Source organism: Falco cherrug, chromosome 3, assembly GCF_023634085.1.
Source record: "Falco cherrug isolate bFalChe1 chromosome 3, bFalChe1.pri, whole genome shotgun sequence".
Lineage (NCBI taxonomy): Eukaryota > Metazoa > Chordata > Aves > Falconiformes > Falconidae > Falco > Falco cherrug.
This window is the reverse complement of record NC_073699.1, coordinates 60,512,276-60,528,566: the sequence shown is the minus strand read 5'-3', so window position 1 is coordinate 60,528,566 and position 16,291 is coordinate 60,512,276. Positions and strand designations below refer to the sequence as shown.

The window sequence follows — 16,291 nt, the reverse complement described above, 5'->3', positions numbered from 1 at the left end:
AAAATCAAAAGAGGTTCCTACTACAGATGAAACACAAAAAAGAAAAAAATTCATTTCCTTGTCACAAGTCTTTTAAATTACAACATATAGACAGACAATCCATAGATACCTTCAAGTCTGTAAAGCTTGCATCTTCTTTTATCTGATGCTGAGTGCCAATGAAAATGACAGAAAAGCAAACCTTAGTGGCTGAACAGGCTGAGTTGTACTCACTTTTTGGAAGATGAGGGGAACTTTTATTCCAGGAACCTTCTTTTGATCATTCTCCAGCAGTATGGTGAGAGGTACTCCAAACAGACCGTTTTCTTAAAAATAATAAGAGGAAATGTGAAGCAGAGGAAACACGCCTCGCACACGTCTTCTTTGCAACTCTGAGTGGCACCCAAGTGGCACCCATGGGGATGACACGGTACCTCGTCCCCGCACCCTCTCTGCGCGGTTCCTCTTCAGCTCCACCCCCAGGGCGTCGTAGAAGGCTGTTAGCTCAATCAGGGAGAGGTAGCGGATCTTCTTCATGTCTTCAGGAGAAAGGTCTCCAACCTCTGTCAGTCCAAACCGGCTTTTCCGAACAATGAATTTCTACAGTAGAGATGGGTCGCATCTTTATTTGCACAAAAATTACAGGAAGTGATTTTTTTGCTTTGAAAGAGATGCCTGTATGTGATAAGGAAGTCATGTTCGGGTAGATGGTAACACCAAAGAGTGGAACTACAACCCTATATATTGGCCCGGTATATTGACATAACTTGCATCCAACTGAAATGTAAAATTGAACTTCTTGCTCATCATGTTCTCTTGCAGTTTGACTGGTAAGCAATGCTGGAGCAGAGGTATTAACCTCAGTGCCTGTACTCCAGCTGGGACAAATGAGGTACATGGTATTGAAGCTTCTGCCCAGTTTCAGCAGGATGAAACATGTTGCTCTGCTTCTGGCCTCCCCCAGAGTGTCTTTGAATGCTGTTGAAGCAGCTGATACATTTCATCATGGATGTGGTTATATGTCAGTTGTGTGTGTGTAATGAATTCATGCCTGCTTTGCATATTATGAGGTCTTACAGGAGAGTTTAAACTAAAGATCTAAGGAAAAAGCCAAAAAGCCCAGAAGGAAAATCACTTAGTGTTGATGCCAACCTACCAATTTACTGGCACTTTTTATTGCTCAAGAAGCATTTAGGCTTAGAAACAGGACTCCCAGAAGCTAAGAAATAATTTATTCAAGTAGGCTTGACCTAAATGATACTTAGTAATTTTGGGGCATGTGAAGATGTCTACATATTTTAGAAACTGCAGTGTCATGGACCAGAGCCAAGAATGTTGTGTCATGACAGAAGTATTTGTACAAATGTCAAAAAGAACAAATACCCATCAGTTTTTGACATAATTGTTAGACATTATAAGAAAGTAATAATAAAACCCATGCTTTTCAAAGAACTGGGGATATTTGGTATTGCATGGGGGTTTTTTTAATTGAATTGTAATTTAAACCAGTATTCTTAGTCAGAGGTATAAATAAACAGCATTACAAATCATCTCCTCTCTTTAGGGAACTGAGTGGAAAACCAGCCTTTAATAATGTTTTGCTTCTGGAGATTTCAGACCAGTCCTCCCTTTTTAAAATGAATTTGGTCTCAGTAGGTTTAACCCATATTTAGATTAAGCCAGTCAAACAGATTAAGAAAAAACGTGGAAAAAAAGAGAAAAAAAAAAGAAAAATAAAAAGAAAATAAAAAAGAATAAAAAAGGAATTACACTCATACTGTATTTCAAAAGTAAGATAGGGCAAAGGATGGGTAGGTCATGCAGGTGAGGACTTCCTAAATCATATTGCTCATGGTCTTTCAACAGAGGTTAATCATAATTGGGGGATAAAGAATGCAGGGGATGGAGTAACTAATTTACGTGCTTTCTGGGGCACTTTAGGCCAGAATCTTCCCTTCCTAGAATGAAGCAATTTCACTGTTACTCTTATACTGAGACTTAATAATGTAGCAAAAGCTACATGGAGAATAGCCTTCTGAAGATACATAAAACACTAAGAACTATCTATGCATTTTGGTTCCAGTGATGCAAAAAGTCCAAAAGCAGTCAAAGCACAATAAATCATCTTGCAAATAAAAAAATCACACAGTATACATATATTTTCTGAGGGGACAGAGGAATAAAAATATTTGCCAAGAAAAAATGACAAACACTTCAAAATCAATTATGAAGGGTAGCTACAGTGACTTTCCATGCTGGCTGGTTGACTCCTAGGGTCACTAATGATGTGATGCAGTGTTAACACGAGGTTTTGGTCTGGGCCTTTCTCTTCTGTTGTGGTCACAATTTTTCAGTGATTTTTCTTACAAACACAATAGCCAGCACTGAAGGAGGCTGTGTTATCCTGAAATGAGTTTACTAGCATTTGGCTAAGGATCATATCTGATATTATGTGATATGTTGCTTCTATGTGAAACTATACAGTGTACTAAAATGGGCCTGAAATGCTTACTCTTATTCTGTAGTGTCATCAATAAATCACATTGATCATGGTCCTACACTGGGGAAACTGCATGTAACCCTATGCAGGCAGTGATGTTGAGTTGGCTCTTCTGGGAGCTGCAGGGGACATGCTATTTTGTGATATGTATTCTCTCTCCATGCAGCTCAATATATGCAGTCAGTGAAGTTGATTAATGTGTCAGACCTGCCCTGGCGAAAGTATGATGTTGTGTAGACTTCAGTCTGGCCTGTTGGCACACCTTGGGAAAGGAGGGACAGTTCTTCAGAGTGTAGGTGGTTCGTCTCTCTGTGTGACAGAGCAAAAATTGATTTTTTTGCTGGGGCCCATTACAGTCTGAGCCATTATGGGAAAAATATAAATACCACGAGTGGCAGCATATGAAGTAAAAGTAATGCCAATGTCAACAGCTATAATTGTTGACTCTATTCAGAAACTGTCTGTGATGACCTGGCATATTCCTCGTGTATTCTTCTGAGCACACAGAATGATGTCCTGCATGCAGAGTACTTCATCTCCAGCACAGTGTTGGCCTTTTTAATACTAAACAATTATGCATCCAGAGGTTCATGATATTCAATGTGGCATCTTCTCTTTCCTGTTTGTCACCAGTTTTCCTGCTCTATCAATTGGAAATTGTCCAAGCTGTTGCAGAGAACAATTTGTGTGTTTGTGTGTCTGTGTGTGTCTGCGTGTGCGTGTCTGTATCTGTGTATTGAAGGCTGGGGTCTTAGGTTTGCTATTACAAGGAGCAAGGATGAACCTTCAGTTTGCCAAAATCATGATGAATGCAGACATATCCTTACTTTCCACAGGACACCAAGTTATCCCCACCACACAACCAGACACACTAAAGCACAGGGATTTCACATCAGTTGTAATCTACTTGGTATCTTATCCCTCCTTTCAACATGGAAGCTTACTTCTGCATCTCAGGTTCTTCTTCCTTGGTGGTGCCTGAGATGGACAAATGGATAATTCTCAGAGAATTCAATGTCTGTGTGGATAGTAACAATTTCAGATTAGTTCAGGACTTCAGGACATCATAACATTCAGGAAATGCTTCCAAATAATTTACAAAAAATTACATAATTTATTTCATACATTTCACTAAAAAGGGGGTATCTGAAGCGCAAACCTAATACTCCAGTTTTCAGTAATGGATGTTGTGAGGGCTGATGGAAACAGAAAACTGATTTCCTTGACTTGAAGAAATAATTCCAGATAATGACACAACTGATTAGTGTATGTCAGGTTGGGTGATATGATACGATAAACTTTCCTTTAACCATTCATGTAGTATCTCCTACAGTATAATTGTACTGAATACTGATTGGAGGCAATCAGTACTGCTGCAGGACTAAGGCCCGCTTTCCTCCCTTCATCTGTGAAGCAATTTTAAATCCGCGTGTTAACAAAGGCAGATAATCTATGGGGAACAAAGTAGGAAAGCAGACCAGTAATGAAAATGATTGCTAGTTTTAGTGCCAGTTACTGGTCTTTATTTCAATGTGAAAAATGTGTGGATGATGCAATATTTGTGGACTGAGTTATACACATTCATCTGTGATGGGTATGAGTGAAAGCCAGGCTTGGATATCCAGATTAACTTTGGTGCCTCCCTGGGAATCAGTCACAAACAGTAGGTGGGCACAGCGGGCGTCTCTGTAAAGCACACGTAGCAAAGGACAGCGAACGTGTCCTAGCAGACTCCAATGTGCTGAGGATATAAAGAAGGAAATTATTGCATTAAAGAAAAACAACTGAGGAAATATGTCGACAACAAACTTACAGGCAAAGCAGAGTCTTCCTTTTTGAACCTCTGGTTTTTCGGCCATTCTTGGGTTTTTGGAAGGACTGTAATGGATTCTGAGAAAGAGACCTCATAGGAGAGCTCTTCTGTTACAGGTGGGCTGCCTTTATCTAGTCCGCAGTCTAGACAGCTATTAGCTGAAAATAAGGGAAATTGTATATGAATGTTGAATGTATACTTGCATTTAATACAGAGACATCAAAAAATTGAACCAAGATGATAAAAATCTTGAGAAAGTAATAAAGGAAGTGCTTCAAAGAAGAATTTCAATGTAAACCACAGCATGTTCCTGTTTTGTCTGGAGGAAATAACCTCTTAGAAATAAACTGCCTATTTTCATTTTAGATTATTTAACTTGTTGCTTTTCGTGAGAAAGATAGTCAAGCTGGAACTTCCTGTTTATCAGGAATTACCAAGTTTTTGCACTCTGTCCTTGTCTACCCAGGCCAGCAAACTGTGGTAGCACTTGTCTAATGAACAATTAAAAATAAAAGTTCCTGACAGAAAAACCCTGTTGACACAGTTTCTCAGGTCACTATTGACTTATTTACAATCATTAGACATTGTGCATGTATTTTATATGCTCACATACATATATTTCTCACAGTGGCTAGTTTAGGTGTGTAGCGCCGAAACAGGATGTGATGTACAATCTTTCAGTTTAAAAAATGCCGTATCTACTGGAATTTCTGGTAGATATTGCAAAATAACTTATTGCTCTACTCTAAAATATAGTCATCTCCTGAAATTAGTGGATGCCAGAGGAAAATTTTTGAAATCAGTAAAATCAAGTACAGAAACACCCTATTGTCATGGAGTCCAAAGCATGTTAACAAGCATAAGTTCCAGTGTTGCCAACTTTCGTGAGTGATCTGTCACATCTCAGGACAATTTTTAGGTTTCCCTTAAGGCCCAGCTCCTAGACTCACACATTTGGAACAGAATCACAATTTTCACTGGAAGTGAAATAAAATTTCAGCCCCCAGGACTGCAGAGAAGAATTTACTAACATGACCCAAGTGTATTCAAAAGCCATGGAAATCAGAAAGTGAATTAAAAAGAATTACATGTCTTATAAACATGTGCATGTCCCGTGATTTTTGAATCATTGTATTTACAGATACAGGGACTTCAAACATTTTTTGCAATGCCCTTCGATTTGCAAGTCTGGTATGAAAAAGCTAAGTGTGTTATTAAGTGGTTTATGGCTTCTGAACTGTGGCCTTATATGTTACCTAATGGCTAAGCCACTTAAGATATTTTCCATCTCACATTTCACCCTGGGACCTGGGACCACACACTGTACCCCCCTGGCCATTTGGTTCCCCATCTGTTCTAGTACAGCTGCTTGTGGAGCAGAGGTATCAGCAGAGCAGCTTTTGCAACCAAGGAAAATGTCTGTGGCACTATATCCAAAGATAAACATGTAAGGGACTAGTTTAGAAAGTTGGGCATTAATATCCCTTTAGTTAAACCCCGAACAATGGTGATGGGAAGACCTTTCAAAAGAGAAGATGGACATTTCTGTGGAAGGCTGCTGACAGTTATCCAGACAGTAAGTAGAGCAGAGCTATCATTTTTGTTAGTGCTGTCAGTCACTGTCTGGGCAAAGTGTTTAAGGGATGTCCAAAATAACACCATTAGTAGATGAAAATAATAGGGCAGAGCCCGGAAAACTTATACATTTCTAATATTACAGTTTCTGCAGTACTGGAGCAGAAAATTGAAGGAAATATGCATATTTCTTGTCATGATTTGCAACAAGAAAATACACTGCTGATACATTTTGGACAAATTCTGCGCAATATTGTTTACAGGTTACTTTTACATTACCAGCCTTGCAATGATCAGTATTTTTTAGACACTGATGTCTCAAGGGCAGCAATCTGTGTCTGTACAACACCGGTCTTGAACGGGAAACTTTGGTTCCTGCATGACAATAAGCTGACGGTGATTTTAAGGAAATATATGCACCATGGCCCCAACATGAAAGAGGGGGCTAACCTCTGAACCACAAAAGGATCTTTCTGTCTATCATTTTCCTAGGAGGAAGGGAACACTGGTTACATGTTGGCATACTCACAGCTAACTGATTTCCAAACTGCCTTCTGCCCAGGAAGCTGGATACCATTAGAAGGAACTGGTGACACTGGAACTGTCTCAAATGTGGGCTGATAGGCAAGGAAAAATGATCAGACTGCAGTGAAGGTAAACGTCTATGGACAGAAACTGCTACAGTTCAAGCAACAGCGTATCATTCTCAGCTTACACTTTTTTGCCAAGTTTAAACAACCTGTTGTAATTCACCAGAGTACATTTTTCATAGCCAAGGCTGAGCATTAATATTCCCCAGGCTGCACAGAATTGGATCATGTTGAGGTCAGTAATACTGCAGCTTGCTGTAGTTAATGAGTCCTGTCCTGTATAATGACGGAAATTAGCTAAGTAAATTGCTGTACATAATTGTACTAAGTGAAAGGTCCTCGTCAAATTGTAATCCATCCTGCTTTTAATCATTTTGGCCACAAATCTTTTTGAGAACTCTCAATATCCACTGTCCCAAACACCTGTCAGAAATCAGGCTATTCACTGTCTTTCTGGATTTGGGCACCAGCAAATTATTAATGGACGGATACCCTCCCATAGATTATATACTAACACCTTATCAGTGAACTGCAAGAACAGTGTTAGGGAAAAAACAACTTAATTTATTTTCACTCCAGAAATTATTCTGCACTGTGTGAAAGCGTGTGTGGCACAGCAGAGTAGGCGCTCAAAAGGCCAGGGGATGACTTTCAAGCACTGTCACCTTGTTTCAGCAGCAGAGTTTTGCCCTTGTTCTCAACAGTTTTGGGACTCATAAAGACAAATATGAGTGTTTGTCTGTACATGGAGCAGTAGCAGCTCATCTGCATGTTCTTGGGTTAAAAAAGAGAAAAGTCAGGGATTGTAAATATGCTATGAAGGGTACTCAGTGAAAATAACTACAGCGTCCCAAGCCATTCTTGTATTTTTTCTGCTATCCTTCCGGAGCCACCCCTTTCTCAAACCTGATGGCCCCCTATGCCCCTCACCCCATCCTGATGGAGCAGCTCCAGATTTTCAGCTGAACCAGCAGCTAAGGACCCCATGAGCCCCCAGTAGCAGCTCTTTAAATTGCTAAATCAGTTGTTTATCAACAAGCAGCAATGCCTCAGGGCAGAAATTTTGCCTTCCCCATTTGCAGCCAATGCACAGGAGCAACATTCAGGCTGCTAAAAAATGTCAGATGTTTAAAAGACAGGCAGCTCTTACAACTGGAAGCCTGAAATAATGTTGCAGTTGTTTTATTCAGTCTTATCCTCTGAGGTATTTGGGTAACAGTCAAATGCAACATGAATAAAATCTCTCCTGAGACAGTCCCTTCAACAGCCCACAAACTTGATAGCAAATGGGATTTGAGTCACGTGGTCTTCCTTTGCCAGAAGACTATAAGGACCATTGATTTTCTTAAAAGAAGAGCTGTAGGATGCTTTTATGACAAAATCCCTTAACATTTACACAAAAGGTTTTAGGAGATAAAAAAGCATTATGAATTTCAGGTGGGAGCATGGATGTGGAGGGGATGGTTATACTTGCCTGGGCAATTTGGGAAAATGAAACATAAAAGTAGTTTTTCTGCTGCTTAAGATCCAGATGGAGAAATTAATGGTAAATATTAGCAACTGGCTCATCTACTTTCACTGACCCCTTGAAGTATTCAGAATAGGTTTACATTGAGTCAAGCTTATTAAGGAAAAAAACAACCTTCCAGCCTTGTTACACAGGTGAAATCAATAGTGAAGTGGCTGTGGTAAGCAGGGTCTGTTAAGCACGGTGGAGCTGGCAGAGGGGACCTGACAGCACAACTCTTCTTCATACTCAGCAGTGCTCACAACAACCTGTGGGCTGCTCTAGCTTGTGGCAATTGAATAATGTGAACTGTGTGTAATATCAGGGATAGCTAAAAATGTCATATTCTTGGTCTCATTTCCTAGCCTCCACAGTGAGAGTGTATAAAGAGGCAAAACCTATGTATCTTTTATGAAAATCTCTTCCAAACAGGACCAATGCTCCCCCCTCCCCCTTTTTTTTAATCTTATGATAATATGATCAAAAGCAAGGGAAGACTGGGAATAAAACCATTTCAATGCTTGAATTTTAAAGATCCAGATTATTTCTCTAGCAAAAAAGATTAAAAAACTTTGAAAGCTCATGCTTTTAATGAATGTAAAAGGTCAATAGTCAAATTGTGTCCTTAACTAAATCGGGACAGCTTTATTCATTTGGCTGGGGCTCCAGCTTAGACAAGACTTCTCATATCCTGATTTCTGACTGAAAGTGATTCATTAGACAGTTCTCATTATCTGATACTGAAAATGAGCCCAGTATTTACTGTCTCAATGTACACAGGAATTTCCAATGGGAAGAGCAAACCAGAAGAGCAAGGAAAATGTGGAGATAAGGTAGGTAGATAGTTCTTTAGTAGTTACCATCATTGTAGATGGTGTAAAAACAAATCATTCGAGTATCAAAGTGACTAAATTCTACTGTCAGCCCTGCAAGTAAGGGAAATAAAGGGAAAAGAAGATAGCCTTGTAGTTCTAGTCAGGACACAAGTTGCCCATGGTTTGGATATATTAATATTTCCAAGCGCTGTCATCACAAATGCCTTTTCATGCACATAGCTCTGTGTTAGTGATTCTTCTTTAATTAGGACATGATTTTCTTATGCATTTCTCAAGTAAAAAGTTTCTAAAACTCTTGAGGAGTGGTAGCTGATCGCAATGTACAGGGTTGGGCTGTTAGCGAGCACAATGCTTCATTTCCTCCCTCCAATAACAAAATCAACTTTTCCCTCCATTTGTATTCTGCTGTTGATTTTTCTGGGCTTCAAGTACTAGCAGAGCCAATAGCTTCTGATGGAACCAGTGGGGTACCAGCTGTAAGGAAAACCAGGCCACTGTGGTTAATAAACCATCCAATTTAAATCTCAGTAGCGTGACTCTTTGTCGAACCGGCTGTGTGTAGGTCTGTCTGAAGCAGAGCAGAAGCACCTCAGCTGCAGCATGCTGTTCTGCCAAGGCGTCACTCCTGGATGAATGAGGTAGTGCAGGTGCTGCCTTTTGCCTGCAGGTATCATGGCACCTTTCCACAGTGGTCTTTTCGAGATAAAAAACCCCAACCACCACCAAACAAAAAAAGGAAATTGCAGCAAGGAGACTATGATATAATCGTCATCATGGAAACATCGTGGGATAACTCACAAGACTGGAGAGCTGCAATGGATGGCTACAAACTCTCCAGGAGGGATAGACAAGGAAGGAGAGATGATGGAGTAAGTCTGTATGTCAGGGAGCGTTGACTGCCTAGAGGTGAATAATGGTGGCAATAGGGCTGAGTGTTTATGGGCAAGAATCAGAGGCAGGACCAACAAGGCGGACATCCTGGTGGGAGTTTTTTGCAGACCACCCAACCAGGATGAAGAGATAGATGAAACATTCTACAAGCAACTGGGAGAGCTCTCCAGATCACTAGCCCTTGTCCTCATGGGGAGCTTCAACCTACTGGGTGTCTGCTGGAAATGCATTCAATGGACAAGAAACAGTCTAGGAGGTTCCTGGAGTATGTGGACAATCACTTCCTGAGACAGCTGGTCAGTGAACCCACCAGGGGAGATGCCCCACTGGACCTGCTGTTTACAAACAGGACTCGTGGGTGATGTGGTGGTCAGAGGACGTCTTGGACATAGTGATCTGAGATGATAGTTTTTGATTCTCAGAGAAGTAAAGGAGGGGGGTCAGCAGAATCACTACCTTGGACTTGCAGAGGCCAGCTTTGCACTATTTAAGAGCCTGACTGACAGAGACCCTTGGGAGATAGTTCTGAAGGGCCAAGGGGTCTATGAATTTATTCAAGAAGGTAGTCTTTAAGGCGCAGGAGCAAGCCATCCCCATATGCCAAAAGACGAGCCGGCAGGGGAGGAGAACGGCCTGGCTGAACAGAGCCTTGGCTGGAACTCAGGGAAAAAAGGAGAGTTTACCACCTTTGGAATAAGGTGTAGGTAACTCTGGAGGACTGTAAGGATGTCACGAGGTTAGACAGGGCGAAGATTAGAGATGAAAGCCCAGCAGGAACTCAGGTTGGCCACTGCCATAAAAGATAACAAAACATGGTTTTACAAATACATTAGAAACAAAAGGAGGGCCAAGGATAATCTTCATCCTTTATTGGACGCAGCACGGAACATTGCCACAAAGGGTGAGGAAAGGGCTGAGGTACTTAATTTCTTCTTTGCCTCAGTCTTTAACACTAAGACCAACTCCTCTCTGGCTGCTCAGCCCCTTGAGATGGAAGATGGGGACGAGGAGCAGAATGCAGTCCCCACAGCCCACGAGGAAACAGTTACTGACCTGCTGCTCCACTTAGACACACACAAGTCTATGGGGCCACATGGGATCCACCCCAGGGTACTGAGGGAACTGGCAGAAGAGCTCACCAAGCCACTCTCCATCATTTATCAACAGTCCTGGCTAACCGGGGAGGTCCCAGAAAACTGAAGGATAGCCAAGAGTGATGTTCATCTACAAGAAGGGCACGAAGGAGGATCCAGGAAAGCACAGGCCTGTCAGCCTGTCCTCGGTGCCAGGGAAGGTTATGGAGCAGGGCATCCTCTGTGCCATCATGCAGCACATGCAGGACATCCTGGGGATCAGGCCCAGCCAGCATGGGGTTATGAGAGGCAGGTCCTGCCTGGCTAACCTGATCTTGTTCTCCGACAAGATGACCCACCTAGTGGATGAGGGAAAGGCTGTGGATGTGTCTACCTGGACCTTAGTAAAGCCTCTGACACCATCTCCCACAGCATCCTCCTGGGAAAACTGCTTGCTCATGCCTTGAACGGGTGTACTCTTTTCTGGGTAAATGCTAGATGGACAGCTGAGCCCAAAGAGTGGTGGTGAATGAAGTTTCATCTAGCCGTTAGCTGGTCACAAGTGGTGTTCCCCAGGGCTCAATATTGGGGACAGTTCTGTTTAATATCTTTATCAATGATCTGGATGAGAGGTCATGAGCAATCTCAGTAAGTTTGCAGGTGACACCAAGATTAGGGGGAGTGTTGATCTGCCGGAGGGCAGGCAGGCTCTGCAGAGGGACCTGGTCAGGCTGGACCGATGGGCCGAGGCCAGTTGTATGAGGTGCAGCCAGGCCCAGTGCCGGGCCCTGCCCTTGGGTCACACCAGCCCCACGCAGCGCTACAGGCTGGGGCAGAGCGGCTGGGAAGTGCCTGGTGGGAAAGGGCCTGGGGGTGCTGGTCAACGGCCAGCTGGACATGAGCCAGCAGTGTGCCCAGGGGCCCAAGAAGGCCAACAGCATCCTGGCTTGTATCAGAAATAGTGTGGCCAGCAGGACAAGGGAAGTGACTGTCCCCCTGTACTGGGGCACTGGTGAGGCCGCACCTTGAACACAGTGTGCAGTTTTGGGCCCCTCACTATAAGAAAGACACAGAGATGCTGGAGTATGTCCAGAGAAGGGCAACGGGGCTAGTGAAGGGTGTGGAGCACAAGTCTTATGAGTAGCAGCTGAAGGAAATGGGGTTGTTTAGTCTGGAGAGGAGGAGACTTGGGGGGGACCTTATTGTTCTCTACAACTACTTGAAAGGAGGATGTAGGCAGGTGGGGGTCAGTCTCTTCTCCCAGATAGCAAGAGACAGAACAAGAGGGAGTGGCCTGCAGTTATGCCAGGGGAGGTTTAGATTGGATATTAGGAAAAATTTCTGCACTGAAAGGGTTGTCAAGCTTTGGAACAGGCTGCCCAGGGAAGCAGCGGAATCACCATCCCTGGAAGTGTTTAAAAAACACACAGCTGCAGTGCTGAGGGACATGGTTTTGTGGTGGACTTGGCAGTCCTGGGTTAACAGTTGGACTTGATGATCTCAAAGGTCTTTTCTAACCTAAATGATTCTATGAAATATGGCTTAATTTCATTTCAGTCCACTTGTGTGGTTGAAGGAACAATCCTGCCTTAAGGGGATGGATCTCAAGGCAGGATGAAGAAAAAGCACCCTTTCTCTGTGTTGACCCATAAAGACAGACACCAGGAAGTAATAACAAAAAATCTAGCAGGCAGGCTTTTTTTTGTTGTTGGGTTTTTGTTTGTGGGTGGTGGTTTGTTTTTTTTTTGTTTGTTTGTTTTTAGGGTGTTTTCCCCAGAACAGAAAGAAGAAAATAGAGCAAATCTGTGCTTCCTTTCCCTTTTTCCCCACTCTGGATGACAACTATTTATGCCCCTTCAGTGGTTCCCTAAATCTCATCTCAGGTGACCCTAGTGAGCTAATCACCTTTTCTCTCATCATTAGCCAGAGAAGAGACTCATCCATCCTGTGACCCACCCCTCCAGGCTCCTGCCATGCTTGGGTGGGGAAGAAGGTGTAAATCCATTCTCCTAATGGGGAGGATTACAGAGTTATGTAAAACAATTAGAGCTGTTTTGCTATGTGCAACATGTTTAGTTCTTCCCTTCCCAACTGAAAAGGAGCATAGGAAAGAAAAACTCCTGCACGTCATTTCAAGGAGTCTTTACCAGCCTCTTTTCAGCAGCTGTGCTGACAAGATTTATCCCTCCCAGTCCCCTGTTGCTCTTCTTTTTGGCTGGGTTGTTTTTAATGTGGATCACTTTCTCAAACTCATTCATTACAAAGATTCACTGGCAGCTGTAGAGTCATGCCCAAAGAGGCAGCAGAGCATGAGGGACTGCTTCAGCTGATACCTCTTACAAAGGACTGCTAGGGAAACCCTCAGGCCAGGGCACAAGACCCCCTGCAGTGTGTTTATCCCTGAGGAGCTGATTAATTAGGACAAAGTTTCTAAATCCCATAATAAGCAGCAGAGATAGGAGCAATGGTCAATGGGAATGCCAAAAGGGTGTTGGGAACCTTGCAGGCCTTTAGAAATACAATCTATTCTTTGGTCCATTGGAGGGAGGTGATGGTGCGCTCTGCTGCTGTATTTGGGTATCTGTGTTTAACATGTAGGTAAGCATCCTGCAGAACTGCACATTTTTTTGTGGGAAGAAGAATTAGTATTCAGTCTTATTTCCCAGACTTTCACAATGCAGAACTACTAAGTGTGTTGAATTTCAGAGCAGGTAAAACTGATTTGAAGGGCAATGGCTCTGAAGCTCCTGATTCCTTTAGCAAGTGAGAAACTGAGATGAAAAATAAGCAGGTCAAAACCAGATCAATAATGTGCTCATCCAACAAAATGGGTACAACATTTATTTGGCTGATTGAAATTTATTAGGAGATTTTAGCTTTATTATGGTTTAAAAAAAGTTTAAATACCTTAAGGTTTGCAAACACTTGAATCAGGAGAATTGTGCTAATCTAATAAGAAGTGACATCAGCTTTTTAATGTTCATGCAAACATGCACAATGATTTCTCATGCAAGGATCTCTGCCCCCAGGAAACTACTGAATGCTTCTGGATATATTTGTGGGATATGTGCAAGAAGTTCAAAAGAGGCCAGATACTTAAACTGGAGACAAGCAAGTTAACTCCCAAACCACTACATCTTTGTAATTTTAATATAACTATGCAGCCACGATCTTGTTTCCTAGTTTTAAGTTTTAAATTTATCCAGGACACCAAGGCTTGAAGAGAAGGCAGGACAAATAGAAAAGGACAAAGCAATTGCATAATGAAAAAGAGCTTCTTGGAGTTTTATAATGGCAAGAACTTTAATATTAATTGCAAAGATGAGCTTGTGAGCTTATTGGTGACTCCTATTTAAGATACCATGAATGACATATGTGAAGTCATGCATGTTGCTTTGAGCATTGGACTGAACTCACACACTTGACTGCATTCACCAGTCAAAACACGTAAGGATAGGAACTGGTGCATTAATGGAAAAGTGGATGAAACCAGCAGATGTAATGCTGTTTTCTGAAGCCATGAAGTGAATGAACAGTTACTAGATTCTCATTTGCTTCAAAGTGAAATGTAGCTGCCAGTGTACCAGTTGCAATCATGCTGGCAGGTGTTTAATTGCTTATGCATATTTGAACCCCAGTTGCTTCATTACAGAAGTTTTACTTCACCACTGAGACTGCTGAGTAAATAGCAAGTGTCCCCAGAAGCCAGCAAAAATTTGAATAGCTGCCAAGAGTAACTCACCAGTTTCCAAAAAATAAAGGAGTAAATGTTAGTCTTGATAGGAGATTGCAGGAGAAAGGCTGGCAACAGATACAACATTATGTTACAGGTTAGTTGCAAAAGTGTACACGATCTATTTCATATGGTTTCTTCCTTACCTCTCAAAATGTAATAAATACAGCATCAAAAGTCTGGACTTAATGTCAGGAACTGCTACTGTCTGTCTGTACATTGTCAGCAGAAAAGGGTTCCTGTCTGGTAGAAGCTTTGACAACCTACTTGTGAAATGCATGAAAATTAAGCTCAAAAGCATTCCCTAGGATGTATTAGCTACTTACAGAAGACTCATTGGTGCCAAAGATGTCTCGCACATCCCGGACTGTGTGCTTGTTCTTCTTCCTTAGGGTCTGAGTGTAGGTGTTGTACCTCTTCTGTACGGCGGCAGCTTGAGTTCGGGTCAGAGTGGACAGCAGGGCTTGGCCATCCTCCTCCTCAGCTCCCGAGATCAATGTAGATAAACCTACATCTTGCAGCCATTCTGCCTCCAGCTCCCCTTCTGTGGAGGAAGAGAATGTTACCAGGCCTGTCAAGGGAGGGAGAAGGGACCGAAGGAAGGGAGGTAGCATGATGGACCACTGCCTTAGCCTTTACCTTGGGAAGCCTCTACTTCCAATCTTAAGCCACAACTGTAAGTTAATTTAGTTTTGTCAACATAATGTTAACTTTTGGTTTGGCGGTGTCTTCACAGGTGGGGCTTAGAAGAACTGAAGAGACATTTTTAACCTGTGCATCAACATACTTGTGTGAAGAAGGCAGTAGAATAACTAGCCTGACACAGCAAGGTAGCTAAAAACTAATGCCTCATTCAAGAGCATAAATCCCCTCAGTTACCATTTTTACCATGTTCTACCATATGAGGCTATTTCGCAGGTGGAAATTTAATTGGTATTCCAATTAGAGTAAGCAAAAATGCTGAAGCAGTGTATGCAACACAATAATGTATTTGCACACTAAGGATGAGATCTGAGATGCCAGAGAGTCAGCCGGTAATCAGACACCTAGTGTAGATGCCACACTGAGAGAAGTGTGATGTCCACCTAGTCCAATTGCCTGTTTTGAAAAGATGATTAAGAGCTAGAGCTGTTCACTAAAGAGCAAGGGTCAGGTAGGGGTAGGTATCAGAGCGTTCAGGTAGAGGTGGAAGATGAAGAAATAGCTATCCTTGCATGCTAGGTACATCCTGATTTCTGATAATTAAAGATTGGCTAGCACCCTGCATACTAGCATTTCTTGATATCTTGATTAGTGACTAATTTCTTCTTAAATCCTATTCAATACCTGTTTCTCAACTGGTTCAACAGCACAGCTGGCTCCATAGAAAGATTACACACTGTGTGAAAAAGCATTTTTGTTCCTGGATGTACCTGATATGTGGGAAGATTACGGCATCTTCTCAGAGAGCCACACCTGCAGCACCCCCACCCCCCACCCCCCCACCCCCAAATCTTGCCATGCAAAGCCAATGGAGGGTTTCATCTTGCTGCCTGTTACATTAAATCAATATCCCCTGTCACTGTAAAACAAGGAGAAGCTCCCAAACTACCTTCTCCAAATTATTTAGCAATTTTAAATTTTGCCATCATTGATTTTTTATTTGTCTGCTTTTTAAAGCAAGCAGCCACAGTTTTTTAAAGTCTCTCTTCACACAGGAGATTTTGAGGTCCTTCATTTTAGTTCTGTGAACAACCCTAGCTCAGCAATATGCTGCTTGAGACAAGACAATAATTGCATTCCAGCTTTGGCTGA

The 16,291-nt window shown here is 42.2% G+C and overlaps 1 protein-coding gene across 2 annotated transcripts in view; it reads right to left on the bottom strand.

The window, feature by feature from the left end:
- Positions 1-16,291, bottom strand: part of ARHGAP28 (Rho GTPase activating protein 28) — an 80,287-nt gene that overhangs the window by 18,900 nt on the left and 45,096 nt on the right. For both annotated transcript variants that reach the window (XM_005437534.3, XM_027802913.2), the window contains exons 3-7: positions 14,824-15,041; positions 6,397-6,484; positions 4,293-4,450; positions 414-579; positions 214-305 (exon numbers count right to left, since the gene is read on the bottom strand). In XM_005437534.3, the coding sequence (XP_005437591.1) occupies positions 214-305; positions 414-579; positions 4,293-4,450; positions 6,397-6,484; positions 14,824-15,041 (722 nt within the window). The remainder of the gene's footprint in view (positions 1-213; positions 306-413; positions 580-4,292; positions 4,451-6,396; positions 6,485-14,823; positions 15,042-16,291) is intronic.